General features: G+C 36.6%; 4 protein-coding genes across 6 annotated transcripts; 1 reads left to right on the plus strand and 3 right to left on the minus strand.

The window, feature by feature from the left end:
- The first annotated feature begins 2,404 nt into the window (after positions 1-2,404).
- Positions 2,405-5,978, plus strand: LOC137747410 (probable lactoylglutathione lyase, chloroplastic). Its single transcript, XM_068487518.1, has 9 exons — positions 2,405-2,585; positions 3,217-3,421; positions 3,503-3,627; positions 3,746-3,810; positions 4,155-4,367; positions 4,480-4,527; positions 5,134-5,241; positions 5,356-5,496; positions 5,648-5,978. Exons 1-9 carry the CDS (start codon positions 2,444-2,446, stop codon positions 5,687-5,689), a joined length of 1,089 nt encoding a protein of 362 aa, XP_068343619.1. The 5' UTR covers positions 2,405-2,443; the 3' UTR covers positions 5,690-5,978.
- LOC137728906 (VAN3-binding protein) lies at positions 5,972-11,372 on the minus strand. The gene is made up of 10 exons (XM_068467742.1): positions 11,306-11,372; positions 11,092-11,145; positions 8,329-8,627; positions 8,178-8,234; positions 7,532-7,603; positions 6,934-7,318; positions 6,602-6,757; positions 6,447-6,496; positions 6,257-6,314; positions 5,972-6,172 (listed from the first exon to the last, which is right to left on the minus strand). Exons 1-10 carry the CDS (start codon positions 11,370-11,372, stop codon positions 5,982-5,984), a joined length of 1,389 nt encoding a protein of 462 aa, XP_068323843.1. The 3' UTR covers positions 5,972-5,981.
- On the minus strand, positions 10,860-15,829 carry LOC137730545 (casein kinase 1-like protein 3). 3 transcript variants are annotated; one of them, XM_068469536.1, is made up of 17 exons: positions 15,568-15,785; positions 15,409-15,449; positions 14,907-14,976; positions 14,633-14,781; positions 14,309-14,404; positions 14,139-14,209; positions 13,945-14,006; positions 13,796-13,859; positions 13,482-13,566; positions 12,942-13,068; positions 12,667-12,749; positions 12,419-12,500; positions 12,133-12,269; positions 11,824-11,994; positions 11,464-11,689; positions 11,252-11,352; positions 11,084-11,145 (listed from the first exon to the last, which is right to left on the minus strand). In XM_068469536.1, exons 1-14 carry the CDS (start codon positions 15,641-15,643, stop codon positions 11,827-11,829), a joined length of 1,311 nt encoding a protein of 436 aa, XP_068325637.1. In that variant the 5' UTR covers positions 15,644-15,785; the 3' UTR covers positions 11,084-11,145; positions 11,252-11,352; positions 11,464-11,689; positions 11,824-11,826. The 3 variants fall into 3 exon arrangements, with proteins under 3 accessions (XP_068325644.1, XP_068325637.1, XP_068325631.1); XM_068469530.1 differs by having other exon boundaries at positions 11,457-11,689; XM_068469543.1 differs by having other exon boundaries at positions 10,860-11,145; positions 11,252-11,689; positions 15,568-15,829.
- A 1,499-nt stretch (positions 15,830-17,328) lies between these two features.
- LOC137729000 (aldehyde oxidase GLOX1-like) lies at positions 17,329-17,988 on the minus strand. The gene has a single exon (XM_068467851.1). It carries the CDS (start codon positions 17,986-17,988, stop codon positions 17,329-17,331), a length of 660 nt encoding a protein of 219 aa, XP_068323952.1.
- Between the last annotated feature and the right edge of the window lie 5,330 nt (positions 17,989-23,318).

Raw genomic sequence — 23,318 nt, forward strand, 5'->3', positions numbered from 1 at the left:
TGTTTCTTCTGTAACTCTAAGAATAAAAAATAGGGTTTGAGTTTTGATCGTGCCATGCACCAACCCTCTGTGATACTATCATCCGAAAAGCTGAGATTAATGGATAAAAGTTAAAACAATTGCGATATTCTAATATTATGAGTGTCCTCTGAGTGTGCACTTTGTGTCCTCTTCTTCCATATATGCATTTCCTTTACGTGATTATATATATTATATATGGCCAACTGACATTAAATAAATAGTAAAATAGTTTCAATTATTGATGGTTTCAAGGATTATTTTTGTTGCATTATCCCTTAGTGAACATTAATTTCAATTGTAAATATGAACTGATACTATATGTATATATATGTATATATGTATATGTATATGCAAGAATGCTCTCCTAAGGTTCTTTTTTTATGGACCTGTGAGGACCTCTTTTATCAGAACCATAAGATTAATCTAACGGTACAAAAATTAACGAGTTTATATAATCCTTTTACACCTAAATAAAATCAAAACACACCAAAATTAAAAATAGGTTTCATGCTCAAGAACCAACGACTTCTAATGGCTTTGCAATCATAAGAAGGAGAGGATGATGCACATCAACTCAACACAATCATCCTTTTTGCTATTTAAATTAGATCAAAGAGGCACAACAAACGTGGTGGTGGCCACTGTTAGATGTGAATTCACCGCAAAATGGATGGCAAAATACGGGATTGCCTCCAATAAACTTAAGGCTTTTGATAATGTCTGCAAGGCCGCTCGTTTGGACCCATCGGCAATGGCGGTTCGAAATCTGAAACATTTGAGAAATCTGGGGAAAGACCTCTCTGCCAACTGGAAGGAATTTTCACTCGTGAACTTTTTTTTTTTTGTTCTTTATTTAATCTGTTTGATATATTGTTATGATATAACAAAGATAATTTAAGCTTATTGGTTAATTTACCCTTAGATCAATTTAATGACTCAGATGAAAGAGGACCTCAATGGTCCTCAAAATCAGGACCTTAGGAGAGCACCACTGTATGTATATGTACATGTATATGTATATATATGTTAGTTATCAGTGGAAACTTAGGCTTATTCAGTTATTCGCATAATTGTGTAAAAGGTTTATCGACCAAAAGTTCAAAACTATATACTATAATAACATTGCTGTCTGTGCAGCTGTGGCCAAACTATATGGATAATTTGCAAGAAAATGAACTATTAAATATGCAGAAGAAATTTTGTTTTCTGCTCACACTGTAGGATTATAATTTACATTGAAAAATGGTGCAATCACTGAATATTTATTTTTGGGGCGTGAGAGCTGAGTGGATCCCCATCGTTTCATCCATTTTTCTGGGGAATTAATATTCGCAGTGGCGTATCCATGAACAAGTATCATCGATGCCAACTTTTATATGATGTATTTGCAATCGTGGGATGATCAGCTATAAATAGTTGTTTTTTTTTTTTTGGGTAAATAAAGGTTCATTAAACCAAAGGGATATACACAAAGGCCACCTCCAAAGACCCAAGCCGAATGCTAACATAACCCTGACCCATACACAACCCTCATGCAGAAAACAGACACACAAAAAAAAAAAAAAAAGCAAAAATCCCAGCTGAAGGAGGCCGACGGTACCCGCCGCCGTAACCCCATGTAAATCAGCCAGCCAACCCCAAGTTGCCAGAATCGCCTGATTTCCCTCACAACAACCGAGCCATCCTGATGAACATCTCTTAAGTAGCCATGTAGTTTTAGCACTACACCAAAACGAACGAATTTTAGTTAGGGAGATTGTATTCACACATTCCGTATTACTTATCTCACTCTTTTAATTTTTTAATATTTTTTTATCAAGTGTTAGTGGTGTATAGAAAATATTAAAAAAATTTAAAAGGTGTGAGATAAGTAATTTGGAATGTGTGAATATAATCTCTTTTAATTATTATTAGCTAATTCATTATTATTAAGGGAGGACCAAAACTACTACAATAACTTAAAAAAAGTTTTAAACCGATTAAGAACCCAACACTCTATCTACTAGAATATTAAGGGCTCATTTGGCAAGTGCTTTTAAATGACTGAAAACACTTTTTAAATAAAATGTTTTTGGGTTTCAAAAGCACTTGAAGTGCTTCATGCTAAAAGCACAAATTATGTGCTTCTTGCTGGAAGCACTTAAAGTAATTTTCTAAAATTAACTTACATTTTTATTAAAGTTTAGTTCCAAAAATATTTTATCTAAAAATAATTTCAATCGTTTAAAAACACGAGCTATAAACCTCACATTGAAACTTGAAATGAAAATATTTCTATTAGAAGTTGGACCAAAATCCATGTCATGAAAAAAACAAACGGGTCCATCATTAGCACATGCAAGGCCCAATTACAATCTCTCCAGCATGCAGATAACTCCTCAGAGTGAGCGAGACTGTGGTGCAGAAGAAAGGGAACCAAAAAATGTCATCTTTATCGGCTACTCTGAATCTCTTAAGACCCTATCTGGCTCCATCGCCACCGTCCGTGAGGTTTTTTGGTGTGCGAAACTCTGCCTCTTCTTATTCTACTTCCCGGAGACTCGCTCTCTTTCAGCTCGGCTCTGGTAATTACTTCCTCCAAAGTATCAAAAACCCATGTTTGTTTTTCCATTACATTTTTTGTTTGTGAAATTTGTATTGATTAATTGTGGGTTGTTTTGGTTTTATAATTTTATAGTGTAGCAATAGAGTTTAACTCAAATGTGCAATGTATATGTGTAATGCTGAGTTCTGGGTTGAATAATGTATGATATAACACATGGAAATTTTTTGCTTCATTTTTTTTCTTCTTGGGCAAAATCAATGTAGTTACATCAAATTTCGTAATGTGGTTTTCGTGAAGATTAAGAAAATTCAAATTATACGAAAGCTTCAGTTTAACTGTTATAATTCTGAAGATACATTGCCCTTGCATAAGTTCCTATATCAAAAAGAAAACCTTTAAATTAATTCCAATATAAAAATAAATAAAAGGTGTGACCTTTACATGATTCAGCATAAATTAGTTTGTATAATGCTTCACCTTTGCAAAACTTTTACCCCTGCTTTTCATTTATTTTGACTACTTTTAATCAAGTTAAGAATTTTAACAAATAATTGGGGGCACTCGGTTTAATTAAATTTACATTTTGATTAACAAAATATATCAGTTGGTTATAATATGCCTTGCGCTTATGATTTGGGGTGGTTTTCCAGCTCTGCCTCAATCACAACTGTTAGGTGCAAAAGCATCAGAGTTGCTAAGAGGAGAGGGAAACCCTTTAGAGGCTGCCCCAGTTGCGAATTTGGCACAGGCAGGCACCGCTATTGCCAAGGAAAATGCACTGGAGTGGGTAAAAAATGACAAAAGAAGAATGCTTCATGTTGTCTATCGTGTTGGGGACTTGGACAAGACTATAAAGTATGAGTCTATTTAGTAGAAGAAATATTGCTTCCGTATCGCGTAGTTCTTTGGACAAGACTATAATCTTTTGTGATGCAGATTCTATACTGAATGTTTGGGGATGAAGCTGTTAAGAAAACGTGACATACCTGAGGATCGATATTCGAATGCTTTTCTTGGATATGGACCAGAAGAATCCAATTTTGTGGTTGAACTTACATACAGTAAGTATTTTATAAGTAATTCTGCGTAATTCAAGATTATTTTTGTAGTTTAATAGAAAGACTTTTTATGTTGTATGCTTTCATATGAATGTGAAATTGCATTATGTTATACTCGTAGATTACGGAGTGGACAAGTACAACATTGGGACTGGTTTTGGCCATTTTGGCATTGCAGTTGAAGATGTAAGTTCCTTTTTTCTTAATATCGCTGTGGTTTTTCTCTCATGACAAACTACTCTTATTTGTGCGTTTTCTTGGTTTGGATTTTTAATTCATTGTCCATCTACTGAACTATAAAACCAATGAATTTTACTTACAATTACAATCAATACTCTTCTCAGCTTTAACTTTTAAGCTGAATGAATTCATTGTCTATCTTTTTACCTTCTGTCTTTCTCTTTTGTCCGTTCAACATCCATACTCTTCAGAAGCTTTGGAGCATTATCTCTTACAATTTTCATTTCTTATCCATAATGTTTTATATGCCAAAATTTTTTTTTTCTTTAAGTTATGCAAATTTTCTGTAGGTAACCAAAACCGTGGAACTTATAAAGGCAAAGGGAGGGAAAGTTACCAAGGAACCTGGTCCTGCTAAAGGTGGCAATACAATAGTTGCCTCTGTTGAGGATCCCGATGGCTACACGTTTGAGCTTTTGGAGAGAGGGCCTTCACCTGAGCCCTTCCGTCAAGTGATGCTTCGTGTAGGTGATCTTGACCGTGCTATTAACTTTTATAAGAAGGTGAGATGTCTTAAACGAATTTCTTTTATTTTTTAAATATTTGTTCCTGGTTCGGCTTTTTATAGGTAAGCTTTCCGGAAGCTTTGACCATTGTGTTTTTTTTAACATGAAGGCTTATGGGATGGAACTTCTCCACAAGAGAGATCAACCTGAATACAAGGTAACTTCACACATGCGACCCACTGACAAATTCCCTTACAGGCTGATACGCATGATACCCTTGGAATAATAGAAATTGTGACGGAAACATGCCATCGCAAATTTGCCATTTATGTGGCTGTTTGTGTAGGCGTGATATGGGCATGAAGACCCTTATGAATTGATGTAGTGCCCATACATAGTGATACCACTTTGTATTTAGAGGCCATCTTTTGTGAGCTGTCTGTTCATTATTTTCACAATGCTTCTTGCTTCCTGGATTCTGGGTACATGGCAGTAGTTGTGTACTGAAGGCATCCCATAACTTACCTTCTTGCTGGATTATGATTTTGAGCCTGACTGCTACAGGGGCGACTCGTGAAATGTATTCCCACCAATTAGAATCCTAGAACTAAGTGTCGCTTTATATAAATTTAGCCGCTGTTCTAACAACTTTGCTCTAATGTCTGCCCGCAAAAAATACATTTTATGAACTCGCCATGGGGTTTAGCCGTGTCCCCTTCCCCTATTTCACCCTTCTAACATATCTGATTAAATAGAAAACAATTGTTTAGCAGTATTTGCATTTTGCTACTCTACCTAATAGCTGGTTCTGCTTGTTTACCAGTATACTGTTGCCATGTTGGGCTACGGTCCTGAAGATAAGAACGCAGTGCTTGAACTGACGTACAACTATGGGATCACAGATTATGACAAGGGAAATGGTTACGCGCAGGTATTTACAAGATATTTTATTTCTCAAAGCACTGCTATGAGCTATACCAGTCTGCTTACCAATTTCCATGTTATTATACGAAGAAGACTAAATCTGAATCCCAAATTGTAACAGATTGCAATAGGCACAGATGATGTTTACAAGACTGCAGAAGCAATCAAACTAAGTGGAGGGAAGATTATTCTTGATCCTGGGCCTTTGCCAGGTATCAACACAAAGATAACTGCTTGCCTCGACCCTGATGGCTGGAAATCGGTATGTCCTGTCCAATTTAGTTGCATTTTTTCTTAGTCAGTAGTGCTGGTACCAATTAGGGTGCAAAATTCAATATTGAAATAGCACATTGGTGTTATGTCATATTCGTACCAATTAAAGCAGTCGATCCGATTTTTTTGCCAATTTGCAGGTCTTTGTTGATAAGGCTGATTTTCTGAAGGAATTAGAGTGAAGAAAAGCGTCACCAACAACTCAAAAAATTGAGCCTGTGGAAGATTTGTAGTAAATTATCCTAACCTCCTAACGCTACTTATCTTGAAGAAGCCATGAGAGAACGTATCCAAACCAAACTTATAGATACATTACTTTGTATAAGATTGTAACAGTTGTTATAAGTTCCATTCTTTCCCACCGAAACGTAGATATAGAATTGGATTCTGAGATAACTGCACATTGATTGTTGTGAAAAACTTAACACGTTCAATTTTACATAAATCCAAATTTTAACCTTTCTTGGAATTGTGTTATGTTGGCATGAAATTCAACATATGACGGATCCCTTCAGTCCACATATGTTTGTCACCTTGACTTCTGCATTCAAATTCTATTGTCCTTTCAGCTGTTTTTATCCCAAAGTATGCCCTTGGTTTGCTGCCGTCTTCTCTTTCCCTGCCGGGCCAAGCTGGGATGTCACAGTAGACTCCAGAGACCACACCTGCATGCATCACAGCGTGGCATCACGGTTGACAGGGTAGAAGTCGATGTAAAATGTTTGATCAAGGTATGAGAATTTTCTTACATTTCTTTTTTTTCGTAAATGTTCCCGCGATATGCTTGCTTTTCATTTTGGCTACAACCTGTTATTATTCCACTTCTGAATAAGTATTTGGTGATGCTGTTTTAGAAATAGTAGGTCTATAACTAATCAGTAAATCTTCAACTTAGAAGTTGATACTCTTTTCCAAATTTTCGTGTATCGGGTATTTTACCTGCCCATTTGAGTTAGTATTGAAAGAAACCCTCTTCCAGTGAAGAGCACCTGCATTCATAAGTTACATGATGGTGTGTTCAACTTATCCATGAAATTATTTAGCTGAATTCATTATTGCTGCATTAGCCTATCTTAAGAATGCCATTTGTTTACCTTTCCTCGTACGTTTAAGAAGCTCCCCTCCATTTGAGACAAAGTGCAATGCTGCATTTGATTGGTTGCCTTCACATCTCTCCTCGGCCAGAGCAACAGTTGTGCCACCGTACTCCTTTTGCAGCCTCACTTTAAGTGTGGCAGCTCCGCGTAAAGCTGTGCATTGATCATAAACTGCTTTAGCTAATTCAATCAAGTTTAACCGTTGCTAATATGTTTTAAACTAGTGTGCGCTTAGGTTTATTGAGTTGTGCGTTTGATTAGCTTAAAATTTGGTTGAATATACGTGTAAAACGATGGAATTTAGTACATCTTGTAGAGTCTTAGTGTACCTGTAGCTGCTCCTGCAGTTAAGGTCATGATATCTCCATTAGTCCTTGCATTGACTGCAGAACTGACAACTGATACAATATGATCATGCTCGGCTCCCATTTCCTCCGCAATCTCAATGCAACGCGAAGCGACTAGAGCTGCTGCGGATGCTAGCGCAGCTGATGTTTCCATCCTCAATTCGGATACTGGTGTTTTCTCGTGGGCAGCTGATGTTTCAGGAAATACAGTTGAAGCTGCAATTGATGCTACAGCAGCAGCAACCCCAGCCACAGAAACAGCAGCGTGCAACTGCGCATTTTGGGTTCGGATTTCATGCTTCTTCCTCTCCTTCTGATCTTTTAACCATCTGCCCATTGTTTTCCCTCGCAAAATGCTCTTGTATAGCTGCAGGGATACAACAATGAGGAATTGAAAAATTACGACGACAAATGATTTTCGGACGCCCTCTTTCCTTCTGCCCGTATTTGCATTCTGGCATTTCGATTGAATTAATCAAAAGAGAATCAAGGGACATAAATAAAGAGGCCCACGGAAATCACAATTACGCTTCAGGAATTTCATGTACATGATAAGTTGAGTGGTGAAAACTGAAGTTACCCCATGATTGAGAAATTGTTGCTGGCTGGAAAGGAAGTCTGGGTGGAGTGCTTGGTGTAGTAAAAGTAACTCCTGCACATATTAACCGGCCGTAAAACAGTAAAAGTTCCTGGCTCTGATTGTGCCCCATTATACAATACTTAAATCGAAAAAGAAGCTTTTTGTAATCCAGTATTAGTAATTTAGTATATATGATAAAATAGTAGGTACGAAATTATAGATTTGGTTTAAAATCATGCACTCGTGCACATAAACACATGATGATGATTCTGCACTCCCAAATCAAATTTCAAAAATGATACAACCTCCAAGCAGACATTCGTCAATTATACGCGTTAGTTGGTCTAGCAGTACCAAGTTTTTTCTTTGTTAGACGAGATCATAATTCATTAACTAAATCTCATAAACGACAGTTATTAACTATTCACAAGTCAGCCCTCAAAATTCATAGTTACAAAAAACACTTAAAATCGCATTTTATAAGGAAAAACTTTGAATATTAATTTTTATTATATGCGAGTACTATTAGTTGTCAGAAGCATAAAACAATTATGTCGTCTACTCATATCATATTAACTAATGGTTCTATCACGTGCATGTGTTATGGTACCAGACGATCATTTTTCAAGAGAGAGAGTGAGAGTACCTTCATCTCTTCACTGTCTCTTGGCGAAACTGGAGGGCTAACTCCACTGGGTAACTGCTGAAGCAGCCAAGATGTTCATAAGATCACATCTAACACAAATATAGATTATGGCATAATTTGCTAAGTATAATTAAGAAACTAATTAACCTACACATTCCATTAAACGCATGGAACTTCTGTCGTGTGATTCAACACCATCATCAGAACTGAACGCTGACTTGTCAAGGGTCTTGGAAGCAACGTTCACACGTGTGTGCGAAAGAGCTTTGGAGATCTCCATGGCTGAGAGACTCCACGATCTGGCCAGAAACTCCATCGACTCCGTTGGAGTTTCTGGCGGCGGCGCAGACGACCCCACTGTTCCGCTCACTATACCGCCATTTTCGTCTATGTTCTCCAGCCCGCCATGCAGTAGTCCGTTTGTTGAGCATTTCAAACCGCAGGAGCTCACTATAACCATAACACACAGAGTTAGATTACACCAGTCATTATTTAAATAAATAAATATTATGAAGTTTTTGTTTTCTTACTTTTGAAGCCAAATAAATATTTTCATTCAGTGGTGACTCATCGGAAAAGCTCTGGTATTGGGAGCATCTCAGTTGAGCTATGAAAGCAAGAGTGAATGAATGAGATGATGAAGAGGAGGGTGTACTATGCAGTACCTATTTAACATGGCTTTGCAAAAGTAAGTTGCATGCTTTTTTTATTGAAAAATACTTGACTTCTCACGGCAATAAGGCTACTAATATTTTATGGCACAGAAGTTGAGTGGTAAAAAATAACGAGTTCAAAAAAGTGAAGATGAGAATGATTCGTTGGATGTGCAAGCACATGAGGACGAATAGAATTAAGAATGAAGATATTTGAGGTTAAATAAGAGTGGCCGCAATTGAAGATAAGATCAAAGAAAATTGGTTATGGTGGTTTGGACATGTGAACTGAAGATCGACAGATGCTTCAGTTAGAAGATACGACTATGAGACAGATGCCCGGAACAAAAATGACAGAGGAAGATCTAAAAAAACTCGGAAAGAAACTTAAAAAAATAAAATAAATATATATATATATATATATATAGCATTTGAGCTAACGGAAGATAAGGCACAAAATCTAATGAGATAAGGCTTGGTTCATGTTGTTATTTGTGTTTGCCAGTGACCTTCAATATACATATCAATTCTCATTTGCAATAACAAATGAATGACTCCATTACACGTTAGGAATGGACATTTCTTCCTTGCAGACAAATAGTAATTTGACAAGTGCATTTCTTTTTTTCTTTTTGTGTTACTATATGACTTCAGTAAACATGTCAATTTTGATTTGCAATTACGGATTGATGACTATTCAGCTAAAAGAAGCCAAACAGTGTTCTTATTTGTTGTGAAAAACGTTACTAATTTATTAGTGATTTTAACATTTTATAAAAATATTTTAACGATTCAAAATAAAATCGACACAGATAAAATAAAGTGTAAAAATCATTTCCCTGCAAATTCAAAAGGACACAAATAAAGCTGAATAATATTCATCTTTTGTCGCCACTTCATTATTCCTTCTCCTTTTCCTCAATTCAGTGCTTTATTATGCATAAATAGGTAAAGATCCATTTTGAGAGCGGCCATTGTTCATCATTACCAGAGTTTCCTTTTGTCACCATTATCTACGTCTTATAGTTATATACGGGGCTGACGGGCCCCTGACAATACAGTGCCCTCTGGATTTCAAGAATAATTTATATGATATAAATATATTATCACGTAATGTTCTGTGTAATAAAACAAAAATATATATAAGAAAATTTACGTATGTCTTTATTTTATGGGAATTTTAATCAAAAAATTCCGGTATTGTTTACTTTAATGAAAAATCACATTTTTACATTAAAAAGTCAATCCTAATACTATTCACTTTACTCTTTATTTTGTTCTTATTATTAAAACTTAAAGTTTTCAAACTATTTTCATTCATTTTTCTTTATTTTATTGATATAGAACGTGAGCAATACACATGTGTCCATTCTCCTGAATTTGTGCGATCCATGGGCCATGGCTGCCACGTCCACCAAGCCTATAATCATGAAATCTAGGGAATATTCGACCAAAATATGGCATGAAATATAACAGATGTGTGCCCTACATTAAGGTTTAAAGTAAGTCTTGTGTATAAAGCTGCTTCTTCACTTTCTCTTATATGCAACTTTTCTAGTCAAAACAAGAAAACCAAAACACTTTTACTGTGTCCGAGTAGCGTAAAGGGTTCTTTCTACGAGAAATTGTTCGGTGGAACTGTCACGCAAAGCATAATACTGCAATTATATTATAATATGTGTCCGATTTACTAATTTTATACTTTGAGCATACAAATCTATCATTCACCTACATTATAAGACATGAACTAATAACGAGACGCTGCCACAGTCACATCCGTGTTTCATTTTTGTACTTCCACTCCAACAACCCTCGAAGGCCCACGCACCAAGAGCAATTGGCATCAGTTTAAGATCCAATTTTCATCATTACTTGGAGCCTAATCATGTCTTAGTTGTGACTTGTGAGAGTGAGGACCAACAATTCCGATGTCCCCCACTCCTACATGCAATAATTTATTTAAAATTCGTGATTAATTATCTTAATCCAAATAATCATACCCCCTAATCTCGCAGCCTCACGAGGCTGATACACTTGCAATTTCCGACCTATAAAATTCAAAAGTGGCAAGTAACAAATACAAAGGGTTATAGAACGCCACAAGAAGTCCATGAACAAAAGAGGAGAGACAAAATTTAGCCTTCTAGAATGGATGGAGAAAACATCTTTCAGACATTTGTATTTATGTGATGTAAGAAAATGCATCGTCAGTTCATAACTACGATTACGATTGGCATCGGAGGAATTAGCATTTTATGTACTGCTTAAAGCTTCAATGAGATCAAGACGCCCAATGAAGTTGTCCCATTCAAGATCTGAAGCAAAGAAAAATAACATTAATGAGCATTTTATGTACAAATGAAACACAGCAACTCCAAGAGGGACATTTCCCTTGAGAAAAAAGGTCAATGTAGTCGATACCTGAAATACTAGTTTACTCTTTTTTCCAGGTTCTGAAGGACCTGGTGAACATACCCAGGGCTTTGATCCGAAAAAGATTTAGAACAGAAAGCAACTCAATCCTGAATTGAATGAAATACATGGTCAAAACAACCTTATAACGCCGCAAAAGAAAACGAACTAGTATGATCTATCTACCATCTATTATCAGAATAATGGAAAATACACTTTACACATCATCCACACAACACGATATGGGCTGTCATTTTTGCCACCGATGCATCCGCAAACTCCATTCTGTGGTGTGAAGTCCAAGCACACCCTGTGCGTTCAAGTTTTGCCAGTTGAGGTTTTCACATGTGTTATGCAATCTGACATGGGAGAAAACAAGCAACCCAAACTTCATGGCATTTGCTACCGAAAGACACATGCTCTGAGCAATCTCCTTCAGATCTATAGCTGAATAAAAAAAAAAAACCAAGGCTGAATGGCTTGAAAACTATTTATGCAGTTTGGAGTGATTATCTTTCAATTGATACACAAAACAAATGTAAAGCATACAAAAGTTAATTTCGCACGATAAAAATCCATACCTATTACTTTGCTGAAGAAATTTGGTTTACTGATGGCATCCAACTGCTTGAAGCACCATTTTGATTCCCAACTCTACGGCCTAAGTTTGCATTTTCAACCGGCCCCTCTGGTTTTTGAAAATGTCTTCTGAGAGAAAATGCAGTAGGTGGCATAGGTGCATTACTCGCATTCTGAAACAATTACCCAGTACAGCATAACATGAAATACAAGAGTACATCTTCCGTGCAAACAGGAATAGATATTGGAGGTGACTCGAGAGAGATACATGCAAAAGCAAACATTAATGGTTTACATTACAAGTTACTTACGTGTTTCTCAACAGGATTATTAGCACCCAAATTCTGGGCTGTTGATGATCTATATTGCATATGAACATCTGGATGCGCATGATTGCTTGGCCGCTTATTTGCTGTGACCTCAGCTGGTCTAGGAACATCATGAATGCCTGAAATCCATAAATAAAACCTTAGACATGAAAAATATTTGATAAACCAACATTTTCTGGGTAAACAGACTCCTCAAGAATGTAAGCAACAAGGCTCTAGTATACCAAAAGCTTTCCCTCAAGTGAAAACCGGAGTACAGGACCTTTACCTTTAAGCCTCATCGCATCCGTAGGCACTGATTGACCGCTAGGAATTTCTCGACCAGAGACAACTACAGGCGGCTGCGGTTTCTGAGATGAATTTAGAAGAAACAAAATCAAACAAGTAAGAATGATAACATCGGTACTTGGAAGGAAAATTAGATACATACAATGAACAGAACTTGGACCTGTGCATACAATTTTAGCAGCGGTTAATGGGAGAAAGTAATAAAAGAAAGTGTAATGAAGTACTAACAGATGATTGACCCTGAGTCCTTGTCTGCTGTGCCTGCTGGTATTTTAGAATTGTCCAGTCAAATATACAGTCAAACTCGTATCCTGTGAAATATGGAAAGCAGTTTTAAACATCAATAGACAAAGACTGCCAGTTCAAAATACACCTAGATCAGCACATTTAATAATTCTATACACTTTTCCATGAAGCAGAAGCTCATTTGTACAAAGCACTGGCATTTTTTACAACTATTTATAGGTTGCAGGAATATAGAAATGGTGAAATAAATATCATACCTTTGCGGCTAAATAAGTCACGAACTAGGCGCTTCAAGAATGCATAATCAGGGCGTTGATCAAATGTTAAAGAGTGGCAATAATGGAAATAGGATGCAAACTCCACAGGATGCGACTTACATAAGACCTGGAAAACAAATGTGACATCAGTACATAGAGAATACAAATTTAAAGACACAAAAAGGATGCATCATAAATTCTTGCTCAATTGTAATGGATCTCTGGAAAGCTTCCAAAGAAATTAGTAAACCCCACTCCTGAAAAAAAAAAAAAAAAAAAAAAGGGCAAACAAACAAAACAATCAAAAAAAAAAATTTGGAAGCTGTTTTATAATTGCATACTTCTTGATAAGAATTCTTAAAACTTGAACTCATTTAGATTATATGGGACAATTCCCGGTAAACTCTATATGTAACATAAAATGGGAAAGAACTAATACAAAAATTTAGGAGACGAGGTGTAACAGAAACAGCATTCAACAAGTCAGCCATGTTGGATCGAGTTCTAAACATGATCCTCCTATTCACAAGATGCACATACCTCAATGGGAGTTGATAGCTTCTTCTCACAAATCTTATCATATTTTTGCTTCTTTGTTGCAGCTTTTAGACCCTGCCAAGGAAGGCTAAATGCAGAAACCAATTAGTCAGCCAGGCCAAAAAATAGTATAGAGGAGTACCCAGATATCTGGTCAAAACATTGTGCGAAGAGTGCTTGTCATCAAAATGAAATTGCAATAGCCAACACATCGGTTTCACCAATAAAAGTAAATCAGCAAGAATCCTAACTGGAGTGGAAAATAATTCAAAATATAAAATTCTCATTCAGAAAAGAGGTTCGACTTTATGGCATACCTTCCTCTTAAGAAGTACAGAAGAACATATCCAAGTGACTCCAAATCATCCCGACGACTCTGATCTAGAACAATGAACCAAAAAAATGAGAAAAAAAGATAGGCAAAACATTTCGAACAAAATTAAATAAACAGTACATCTCTACTTACCTATTCCCAAATGGGTATTGCAACTAGCATAGCGTGCAGTTCCTGTTAAGCTTTTGTTTTCTCTGAATGAGTTTGAAAAAGAAAAGATAAACAACACATACTGAAAAGAGAAATACTGTTGAGAGTAGGAAAAGCTCATTCAAGACACAAAATTCCCACTAGATTTAAGCACGAACCAAATTATGGAATTTTACCTGTACGGAATATGCCGGTGTGTATTTTGGTCCCGAAATCTTTTTGCAAGTCCAAAATCAATAACATAAACCTGATAAATGTGTATTTAACAATGGTTAATAACTGAGAAATCCTATAAGCTTTATTGTTCGTGCAAGTTAGATGTTGAAGAGGAATGCATTAACATTACCTGATTTGCTTTCCTGCCAAGACCCATGAGGAAGTTGTCTGGTTTGATGTCTCTATGCAAAAACCCTTTAGAATGTACATATTCTATTCTTGTAATCTGCAATTGAATGAACAAAGGAATCATATTTACCGATCCGCAAACATTTAGCATTCAGTAATCAGGTGCGGGTTTTAAAAAGTGAGACATTTTAAATTGCAACTGACGAAATAATATGGCAAGAATTTATGTAAGCAATCCATAAGACAGAAGCAAAACCGCTTTCTAACAACAACTAATTATAAGCTTAACAAATTACAAGCCATCAAAGAGAAAATTCAAGATTACCATCTGATCAGCCAACATTAAGACTGTCTTCAGTGAAAACCTCCTCCCACAGTACACAAAGAGGTCTTCAAGACTAGGTCCCAGCAAGTCGATGACGAGGACATTATCGTCCCTATCAAATCCCGCCCATCTTATGCTTGCAATACCACCTGAAGGGTCATAAACTCAAGTCATTATATATATGTGTGTGTGTATATAGAGAAAATAAGATCCAAGGTGATAGCTTATGAGAGCACGTAGTTCCAAAAAAACACTACTTCTATTGAATCCTTACTTCCTCCCTGTAGAATTTTATAAAGCTTTGCCTCGTACAAAAGTTGTGGATGTTTTGTCTTGTTATTTTCCTGCCAAAATAAAAAATAAAACAAATTACAACCAATCGCTCGTACATCATACTATTCGTCTGCCAGAAACGAGAACAGTTAAATGAGAACAATGCTTCCCCAATCAAAACACAAATCCATTCTAATCCCAAGATAGAACTTCCGACTCCAAAATGCACCCAAGTTATGAAATTCTTGAAATTTTCGAGACCTACAATACTATCCTAACATGCACTCGCCCACCCGAACCAAAATACGTAGAACCTTACCTAATTCTGACACAAGATTCCACTAACAATCACAAGAACCATAATTTGATCAGTTCAAAACGCAGGCTATTAATTTACATACAATGCGGACTCAATTTTTTCCCGGAAATTATTTTCCTCGAAAACAAACACTCAAACTATCCGATCACATTTGAAAAATGAATGGGATCGAATCGAAACTTACAATCTTCGCCGCCAAATTCTCGCCAGTCTCTATATGCGTTGCTGAAAAACAAAAATCAAAATCAAAATCAAAATTTACAAAAATTAATCAGGAGGATCAAAAATAACAAAATTTTAAAGCAAAAGGGGGTAAAAATAGCTAATTGAAGGATTCACAAACCCAGATACAATTCGCCGAACGATCCGCTCCCAATTTTGCGACCTAATTTGTACTTCTCTGCGATGATCCTCTCCATAAAAAGCCCTAATTTCTCTGGAACTGATTGAATTCGTCGACGAGGAGAGAGAAAGATAGGGTTTTTAGGGCGAGGTTCAGATCGAATAGCAGAGACGACGATTCGGTCGAATGCGATTTGGGGATTTTCAGGGAGGGAGAGAGGCTGAAAAAAATAAACGAACAGGACTCGGATGGCGGCCACAGATGAGAGAGACGGGATCTAAAAAGTGAAAGTGAAAAAGAGTTGGGCGAATATGGTAATTACGGATCTTGGAATGAGGGGTAAAATTTGGTATTTGTGAAATTTGGGGGTGGGTATTGAATTCCTGAAAGTATTGGGAAGCGCAGCTACGGTGGCGGTAAAATTATTTTCAAAGTGTTGGAAATTAAAAGTCGGTTGTGGAGAATTTTTTACCCGAATAAAAAAAAGGTAAAAAGTAAAAGTCGGTTCTTCTGTTGGTCAAAGAAACGAAAAGTTTCTTTTTTTTTTTTTTTGAACAAAGAAAGGAAAAGTAATTAACTTACCAAATTTTGTTTTTGTTGGAACTAATTACCATATTAATTAATTAAGAGAGAAGACAAATAAATTAGTTCAAGCCTTTGAAATATTGTATAATATTTGTTTTTTGGAATAGATGACCGACCAAAATGTTTGAATTTGGACTGACACTTGCTTAATGCTTAAGGGAGAAATTTGGACGATAATTATGTTGTTTTTCCTAATCATACATTGTTTAACAAGTATATTTTTTGTCACTTAGTATTACGATCTAGTTGTATTCCTCTTCACTTGTAGGTGAGAGGTATTAAGTTCGATTCTCACCAAAGGCGAATATAAACCATATTATTGTTAGCCCATTATGAGGTTAAGCACACTTATTTTTCTTAGTGTAGATAATATCGTTTGTTAAAAAAAAAATAAAAAAAATAAAAAAAAAAAACGAGTATATATTTTGGAGTTTGGTAGAGTAATTTGGCTGTTATGATGCTGTTGCCTACACATATATCTAGTTGCATCTCATTGCATAAACCATTACAGCAACTCTCATAGTAACAGCAGTTAGGTTAAGTATTTTTTTCTTTTTCTTCTACCCCTTTTGGTAGGATTTTCTTTTGCTGGCCTTATTGCTTGATCCAATATATTCAAGATTTTTTTTTGTAAGAAGTAGGGTTGGCTTCAATTCAAATCGGTTCGATTTTTTGTTAAAATCGGGACCAAACCAAAATTTCGGTTTGTTCGGTTTTGTTCATTTTTTTTCGGTTTTGGTTTTTTTCGATTCGGTTCGATCTTTTTATTTTTTTTCGATTCAATTCTGAAATTTTATCCATCAAATTGTTAGCCCAGTCCCCTAATTCTAATGATCCTAATCTTGCACAAGCAAAAAGTACGCCAACCATGGCATAGCAATTGGGTTTCAAATTCGCCTTCAGGCAGTGGAGATGTACATTCACATTAAATTTGCCTTCGGTTTGGTTCAGTTTCCGAACCCCAAAAACCAAATCGAACCAAATGAAATTTTGTTCGGTTCGGTTCGGTTGGGTTTAACAATATCGGTTCGGTTTTTTTTTTTTTCACTTCAATTCGATTTGGTTTTTGGTTTTTTGAACCCATCCCTAGTGAGAAGTATTTTCAAGTTTATGATACAATCAATGAAAATATGTATCAATGTATGTACAGCAACCCAAAAAGATGCACGAAATCCTCTATGCAATTTGCACCCATATCCCAGAACTCGGAACTCCATTGTGCACAACAAAGATCAAATAAAAACCCGGTGGAGCAATCTCCGCCGATGGCGGCGCGGAAACCTCCACCCGAAAAAATTCCGATTCCACATTTTCCAACTTCTTTATGGCCAATACCAAAAGCCTTTGGCCCATGGAAAAACCATGGGTTGTGAAAGGTGGCGAGTACATGGTCACCTTCAAATCTGATTGGTCCACCTCAGCTTTCTTCAACTTGAACTCCACCACAATATATCCTCTGTATTTTACCATTTTGCCCTTGTAATCGGATGCTATCGCGGGTCGGTCCGAGATGAGCAAAGGGTCGAAGTATGGTGGGTAAAATTTCTCGACCCGAAGTTCTGTCGGATACTTTACGCCTGTGAAATTGTAGTAATAATTTGTGTTGCTCCCAGCCACTAATATTTTGCCATCTGGCAATAGCATAGAGGTTGAACCATACATTCGCGGTATGGTTGTCGCCTTTAGCTCTGTGAACCGTTGGGTTGTTGGGTTGTCGGGTCTATAAAGTAATGGGGTCGGGTTCGGATCCTGTGCGAAGTTCCACCCGGCTATTCCCTTTTTGGCCCCATTGACTATAAGGATATCACCTGTGGGAAGGATCAGCAGATCTCCCATAGTCCTTGGTGTTGGCATCATCTCTTTCTGCCATGTGGATTTTGGGTCCGTTATGTCAATCCTTCCACAATCTTGCAATGCAGTTACGAAAATACCCTTCTCAACTAACTTTCCAGCTCTAGGATCCGCTCCACCACATATTATGATTTCGGCCCGGATTGCTTTCGGGTTCGGATCACTGAGATTTATGGGTAGCAATGCCGCCGTGCCGGATGCAGGGTAGTTTCGAGACCCACCGTCAAGGACAGGAAGCTCCCGGACAATCTTGTTGGTGGTCAGATTGAGTAGAATTGAACGCTTATTCGCGAAGATTAGAATGTTGCCATCCGTGGAAAGGAAAACAAACGGGTAGAGATTATTCTCAAACGGGTCAGTGGTCTCTTGGAGAAATGGTAATGGAAAGTAAACATCATTAGAATCTGCCCCCTTAGGGATGTACTCGTAATTGAACATGCGCCGCCCTCCGACCAATATGAAATTGCCATTTGGCAATATATGTTGGGTAGAGAACCTATTTAAAATGTAAAATACTTAAGATTAGTATCATTAATATTCGTTTTAACTTCACAATCAATAATTTACGGTTATTTATAAGCACATCAGATATAATTAACGAAAAACTAACAAATTAATATAACATACCATCTTGAGGTAGAAAGTGACATGGGGTGCTCCTCCCAGTCACAGGTATTGCATCCAGAGAGGTATCTCACGGACCTCCCTCCATCAGCCCATCCACCAGTTTGCACAAGGGTGCCATTAGCTGATAATCCACCAGATGAGCACCATGTGTCTGTCAAGATCTGATTTAAACTAACAAAGACAAAGTAAGTTACAGCAAAACAAATCGAAATATGCACAAATATTTGAACTGGTTAAATTTTTTTAACCAAAAATTGAATCGAGACGCTAATACAAACAACAGTTAATTTAGTGCCTTTATACATTTTGTTTAGTGTTCTTCGTTCCTTTTTTTCGATTTAAAGTTCGTAACCAATTCTCAACATATTATGTAGTTATGAAACCCTTAAACTAGTTTATACATACCTTAAGCGGCCTAGTAGCTGCAGTCTCAGTGTCAAATTCCACAGCATGAGCCCAGCAATCCAATTCATAGTATTCTCCAGTTTCATCCCTCTCATCGAAAACCCGACGACAGTCTCCAGGAGGCAATGAGATCTCCGATGGACCGAAACCGGCAGCGTCAAACATAATGGCCTTGTTACTATTAGGCATGATGGTCATGTGCATGGCCGATACACCTGAATTCTCAGAAACCAATTCCCACCCCCCGCTATACTCTCCCTCATCATACTTGTTGGCTCCATTTTCTTCACCACCTCCATTGTATATAACTATGAGTGGGGTTTCAAGAACCCTAGAGTTTCCAAACACATTAGGGTTTGTGAGATAGTAGGCGAAGAAGAAGAGGGAGAGAAGAGGGAGGGGTTTGAGAAAGATGGACATTATTTTACAGGGTGCGCAGAAAAAGGATCTTTGCAATGTTTTCTCTTATTTCTTGGTGCTCCTTTTATGCCTTCTAAAATTCTCCAGCTTTGAATGACTTTTTGGATGGTTGTGACATCTCCAACTCACCACTTGAGTTGTTCACGAAAAACCATCTCGCCACTTGAGTTGTAAAAACCGTTAGGCGCAAGTTGGGCAGCGAATTGGAGTCTAGCGCCTAGGTGGTTAGATGGCCTAAACGGATTTAAATAAACTTATTATATGTCGGATGAATAATTATATTGGGATACATAAATTGAAAAATAGAATGACATATAGATTAGAAAGTATTAGAACATATTGAAAATATAGGGAATCAGAATATAATGAGTGTTCATCGAAATATTTAACAAGTTTCTTACAATTTAACAAGTAATTAAAAAAATGCAAAATAAAAGTTATCTATTTTCTGTCTAAGTGAGAATGGCGACCCAAGTGGATGCCTAGGGGGTTGCTAGGTGGGTTTAGGCGGACACTTAAGCAAGTCTAAGTTTCATTTCTTAATTTTTAAACGCATAAGTATTAATCGAAGTGTTAGCTAGCCGCCTAGCGCTGTTACATGTAGGAAGGGCTTGGGGTTTAGAGATAGAGTTGTAGGTAAGGTAAGGTAAGGTATAGGCAATAGCGGATGAGGTGCGAGTGTTGTTGCGTGCATTGGAATGTTGTGGCATGCATGAAATGGCTTCTTTTGGCGTCATTTCTCTTGACGTTGGTGAATAGTGAAAGGAACACGTCCGTCTGCATGTTGGACCATTTGTCCCATATGTGACCACTTGTTAATTAACCACAAACGACATAGAATATAATCACACAAAATTAGAAAGGAAGAACTAAAAGACATAATTGTATAGTTATAAACAATTCGGAAGGAAGAATTAAAAGACATAATTGTATAGTTACAAACAACTCGGAGTAAATTTTTGTATGAAATTTATGTTTCTACTAAAATATGAGCATCGAACACAAACCTAATTCGTAATTTATGTTCACTATTAGTATGTGAGCATCAAAAGCAAACCAAATTCGTCACAGAAGAAAGATGATTAATATTACTATCAAAGCAAAATCCTTTTTTCGATGTCAAAACAACTCTCAATATCCATAACCACGGCTCCACCGTTCACAAATAAATAGGTTGAAAAATGAATTGAATTAGATTGAAATTTCTATCCCCGATGGAGTCGGTGTTTGTGTTGGGAATAATGTCAATATTCACCATGAGCTGTATGGATCATAACCCTGTTGTCTAATGTTTTATGGACAAAAACATTGAGCATGCAGGAATTTCGGAGTGATCTGGTGGCCCAAAGGAGCAACACAAACACCTAGTCTGTAGTTTAGTCAATTATTATTTTGTTTGATGGCCATTTCTATCCATGGGCACGTACGACATTTGGAATGTTCAACTCTGACAAAACTGAACGACAAGGGCATCTAAGGCGGAATTCAACTGCATCTAGATACGATTTGTCATTTGATTTTGAGAATAAACCCGTCAACATGTACTCTGTTGAAAAGTCTGGTGGGTAATGAATGCCTACAGTACTTTGGTAGAAGTTTTCAGCATTGGTAGAAGTTTTCAATGCCCATGCAAAGTAAAATTGAATTTGTAAATGCATAGAGGTTGTATTGTCAAAGATGTGTGCTTGGAGTTGCTCTATAAATAGAGCACTCCGTATACTTTCAATAGGGAGCAGAGAAAAAAAAAGAAGAAGAGGAGAGGAGAGAATACATAGAGTTATCTTTGTACTCCTATTATTCCAAATTATAATGAAAGCATCACTGCTGCCCGAGGACGCACTCCAGTCACACTGACTGTAGAGGAACCTCATAAATTTTGTGTCTTGTTTTATTTATTCCACTGTACACACATCGTCGATTTTATAACACGTTTTCAGCACGAAAAGCTCTCATGTCAGTGGAAAGCACAACGCCATAAATCCGGTGAAACACTATCCACCTCTCACCTCCGTCATCTAAAATCTCACTGAATAAAAGGTATGTCCATTTTTCGTCTCTCCCACTGCGCCAGAAGCGCCCCACCGAATTCCGGTGAGAATTGAAATTTACGACCTGAAGTCGTCACGAGATGAGAAAACTCGTACCTGACAACTGGTTTCCAGAGATCCAGAAGAATCTCATCAAACTTGGAAACCCAGATCACGTTGTTTTCGACGGATATTGAGAACTCCCATGAATACTTGGTTGTTTGAGATGGTGATGGTACGAATGAATCCACACAGGCCTCCCTCTCTTGTGCCTTCGTCAACCCCACTGTCATCTATGTCTCTGTAGGGAGGTTCTTGCTTAACGATGTCATGCTCCCTGGGTCATGTAAGAACAACGCCAATCTCTAGTAGCCTTTTGGATTGAATTGAATTTGGGCAACCTCCATAACTACCCAGCTGGCCCTGCGTTTCGAGACTAGAAGAGACAGAGAAGGAAGAAAAATATTAGAAAAGGGGGATTGATGGAATGGCAAGGCACATGTGAAGAAGAAAAAAAAAAAGGGATGTTGACTGCAACCTAAGAAAAAATATATATATATATATATATAAAGCTTTGAATGGTGCATGACACCATTTGGTCAACATAATATAAATGGTTTCTGTTAGTGCATGGCACCATGCTGCAAAAATAAGAAAAGTAATAATAATAAGGTTTGAATAAGTGCTGACAAAAGAAAGAAAAATAATAAATAAAATGAGGTATGATACTTCTTGTTATTTATGTGAATTGGTGTTGGTTTAAAACCCTTTCACAAGTTCTATTTACTTTAAAGCAATTTATTTATCATTGACGGTTTTACCGCCTACTGCTTTAAGTTTTGATTTATGTGAATGGTGCTGAATTAAAACCCTTGTCACAAACTTTATTTACTTAAATGCAATTTATTCATTATGGCTGGAATTACCGCCTATTACTTTAATTTATTTATTGTACTTCTTTTTGTTACGATGAGTACATACTGGACCCGAAGTTCCTTGATCATATCAGAACATGCAGTTTCTTGATCCTCATCAAATAAAAATGATTGGACCTGAAGTTCTATCAAACAAAAAGATCGGGCATGAAGTCCTTTGATCCTCAAGATCAAGACATGAAGTTCCTTGATAAGTACCTTAAGTTTGAAGAGCCAAGGTGCCTCAACTTAATTGCAATACAGCTGAATTTCCCTTTTAAAAAAAAGTGGGTATAAAAATTGGATGATGAAAGATGAGTCAAGATGGTGAGACATTTATCATCACCTCTTATTGAGGTCAAATTAAGGAAAAAAAAAAAATTTCGGCCTAGACAATTCTTCGATAGTTAATATAGTTAATGTGTAACATGACGGAGTTAGGAAAAAAACTGTTTGTCGTACTAAGATTTAGTTTTGAGATTACAAAATTTAACTGTAAACACATTTGGGTTGGAATCAGCTTAGAGCTCATAGGAAGCACCAAATTAGATTTCAGTTGTCACCATGTTTCGAATTATTGGGTCAAATATCTGGATATTGCAGACAAAAGAAAAACGTGCGACAATGATTTGGACCCATAATTAATAAATTAATAACAATGATAAGGAGATGGTGTGGATTATGACAGAAACAGGCATAACATTGTTTTGTTCCGTTAAACTGATTAGCAATTTATGATAAATTAATGTGTTTAGAATATCTTCAAAAAAGATGTCAAATTTTGAAAAATAAAATTTAAATTTGACAGCCTATGTGGTATTTTGATATATTTTAAAGTTTTCTTGTCTATCTGATATGTCAAATTAAATTATTATTTTATTATATTATAAAATAAATGATTAAATTAATAAAAACTTAATAA

The sequence above is a fragment of the Pyrus communis genome, chromosome 1 (assembly GCF_963583255.1).
Source record: "Pyrus communis chromosome 1, drPyrComm1.1, whole genome shotgun sequence".
Taxonomy (NCBI): domain Eukaryota; kingdom Viridiplantae; phylum Streptophyta; class Magnoliopsida; order Rosales; family Rosaceae; genus Pyrus; species Pyrus communis.

Excerpts from the sequence above, each read along its gene's own strand:
- LOC137747410 (XM_068487518.1), top strand. The coding sequence starts at position 2,444 with ATGTCATCTTTATCGGCTACTCTGAATCTCTTAAGACCCTATCTGGCT. Across the intron at positions 3,628-3,745 it reads TGTGGTTGAACTTACATACA|ATTACGGAGTGGACAAGTAC; the intron begins GTAAGTATTTTA and ends TTATACTCGTAG. Across the intron at positions 3,811-4,154 it reads TTGGCATTGCAGTTGAAGAT|GTAACCAAAACCGTGGAACT; the intron begins GTAAGTTCCTTT and ends AATTTTCTGTAG.
- LOC137728906 (XM_068467742.1), bottom strand. The coding sequence starts at position 11,372 with ATGTATTTCATTCAATTCAGGATTGAGTTGCTTTCTGTTCTAAATCTT. Across the intron at positions 8,628-11,091 it reads TCTCATTGAAGCTTTAAGCA|TGAGCTCCTGCGGTTTGAAA; the intron begins GTACATAAAATG and ends TTATGGTTATAG. Across the intron at positions 6,758-6,933 it reads AACTGCAGGAGCAGCTACAG|CTTTACGCGGAGCTGCCACA; the intron begins GTACACTAAGAC and ends ATCAATGCACAG.
- LOC137730545 (XM_068469543.1), bottom strand. The coding sequence starts at position 15,643 with ATGGAGAGGATCATCGCAGAGAAGTACAAATTAGGTCGCAAAATTGGG. Across the intron at positions 14,977-15,408 it reads AGAATTTGGCGGCGAAGATT|GAAAATAACAAGACAAAACA; the intron begins GTAAGTTTCGAT and ends TTATTTTGGCAG. Across the intron at positions 12,501-12,666 it reads GGACTCAGGGTCAATCATCT|AAACCGCAGCCGCCTGTAGT; the intron begins GTTAGTACTTCA and ends AATTCATCTCAG.
- LOC137729000 (XM_068467851.1), bottom strand. The coding sequence starts at position 17,988 with ATGGGAGATCTGCTGATCCTTCCCACAGGTGATATCCTTATAGTCAAT.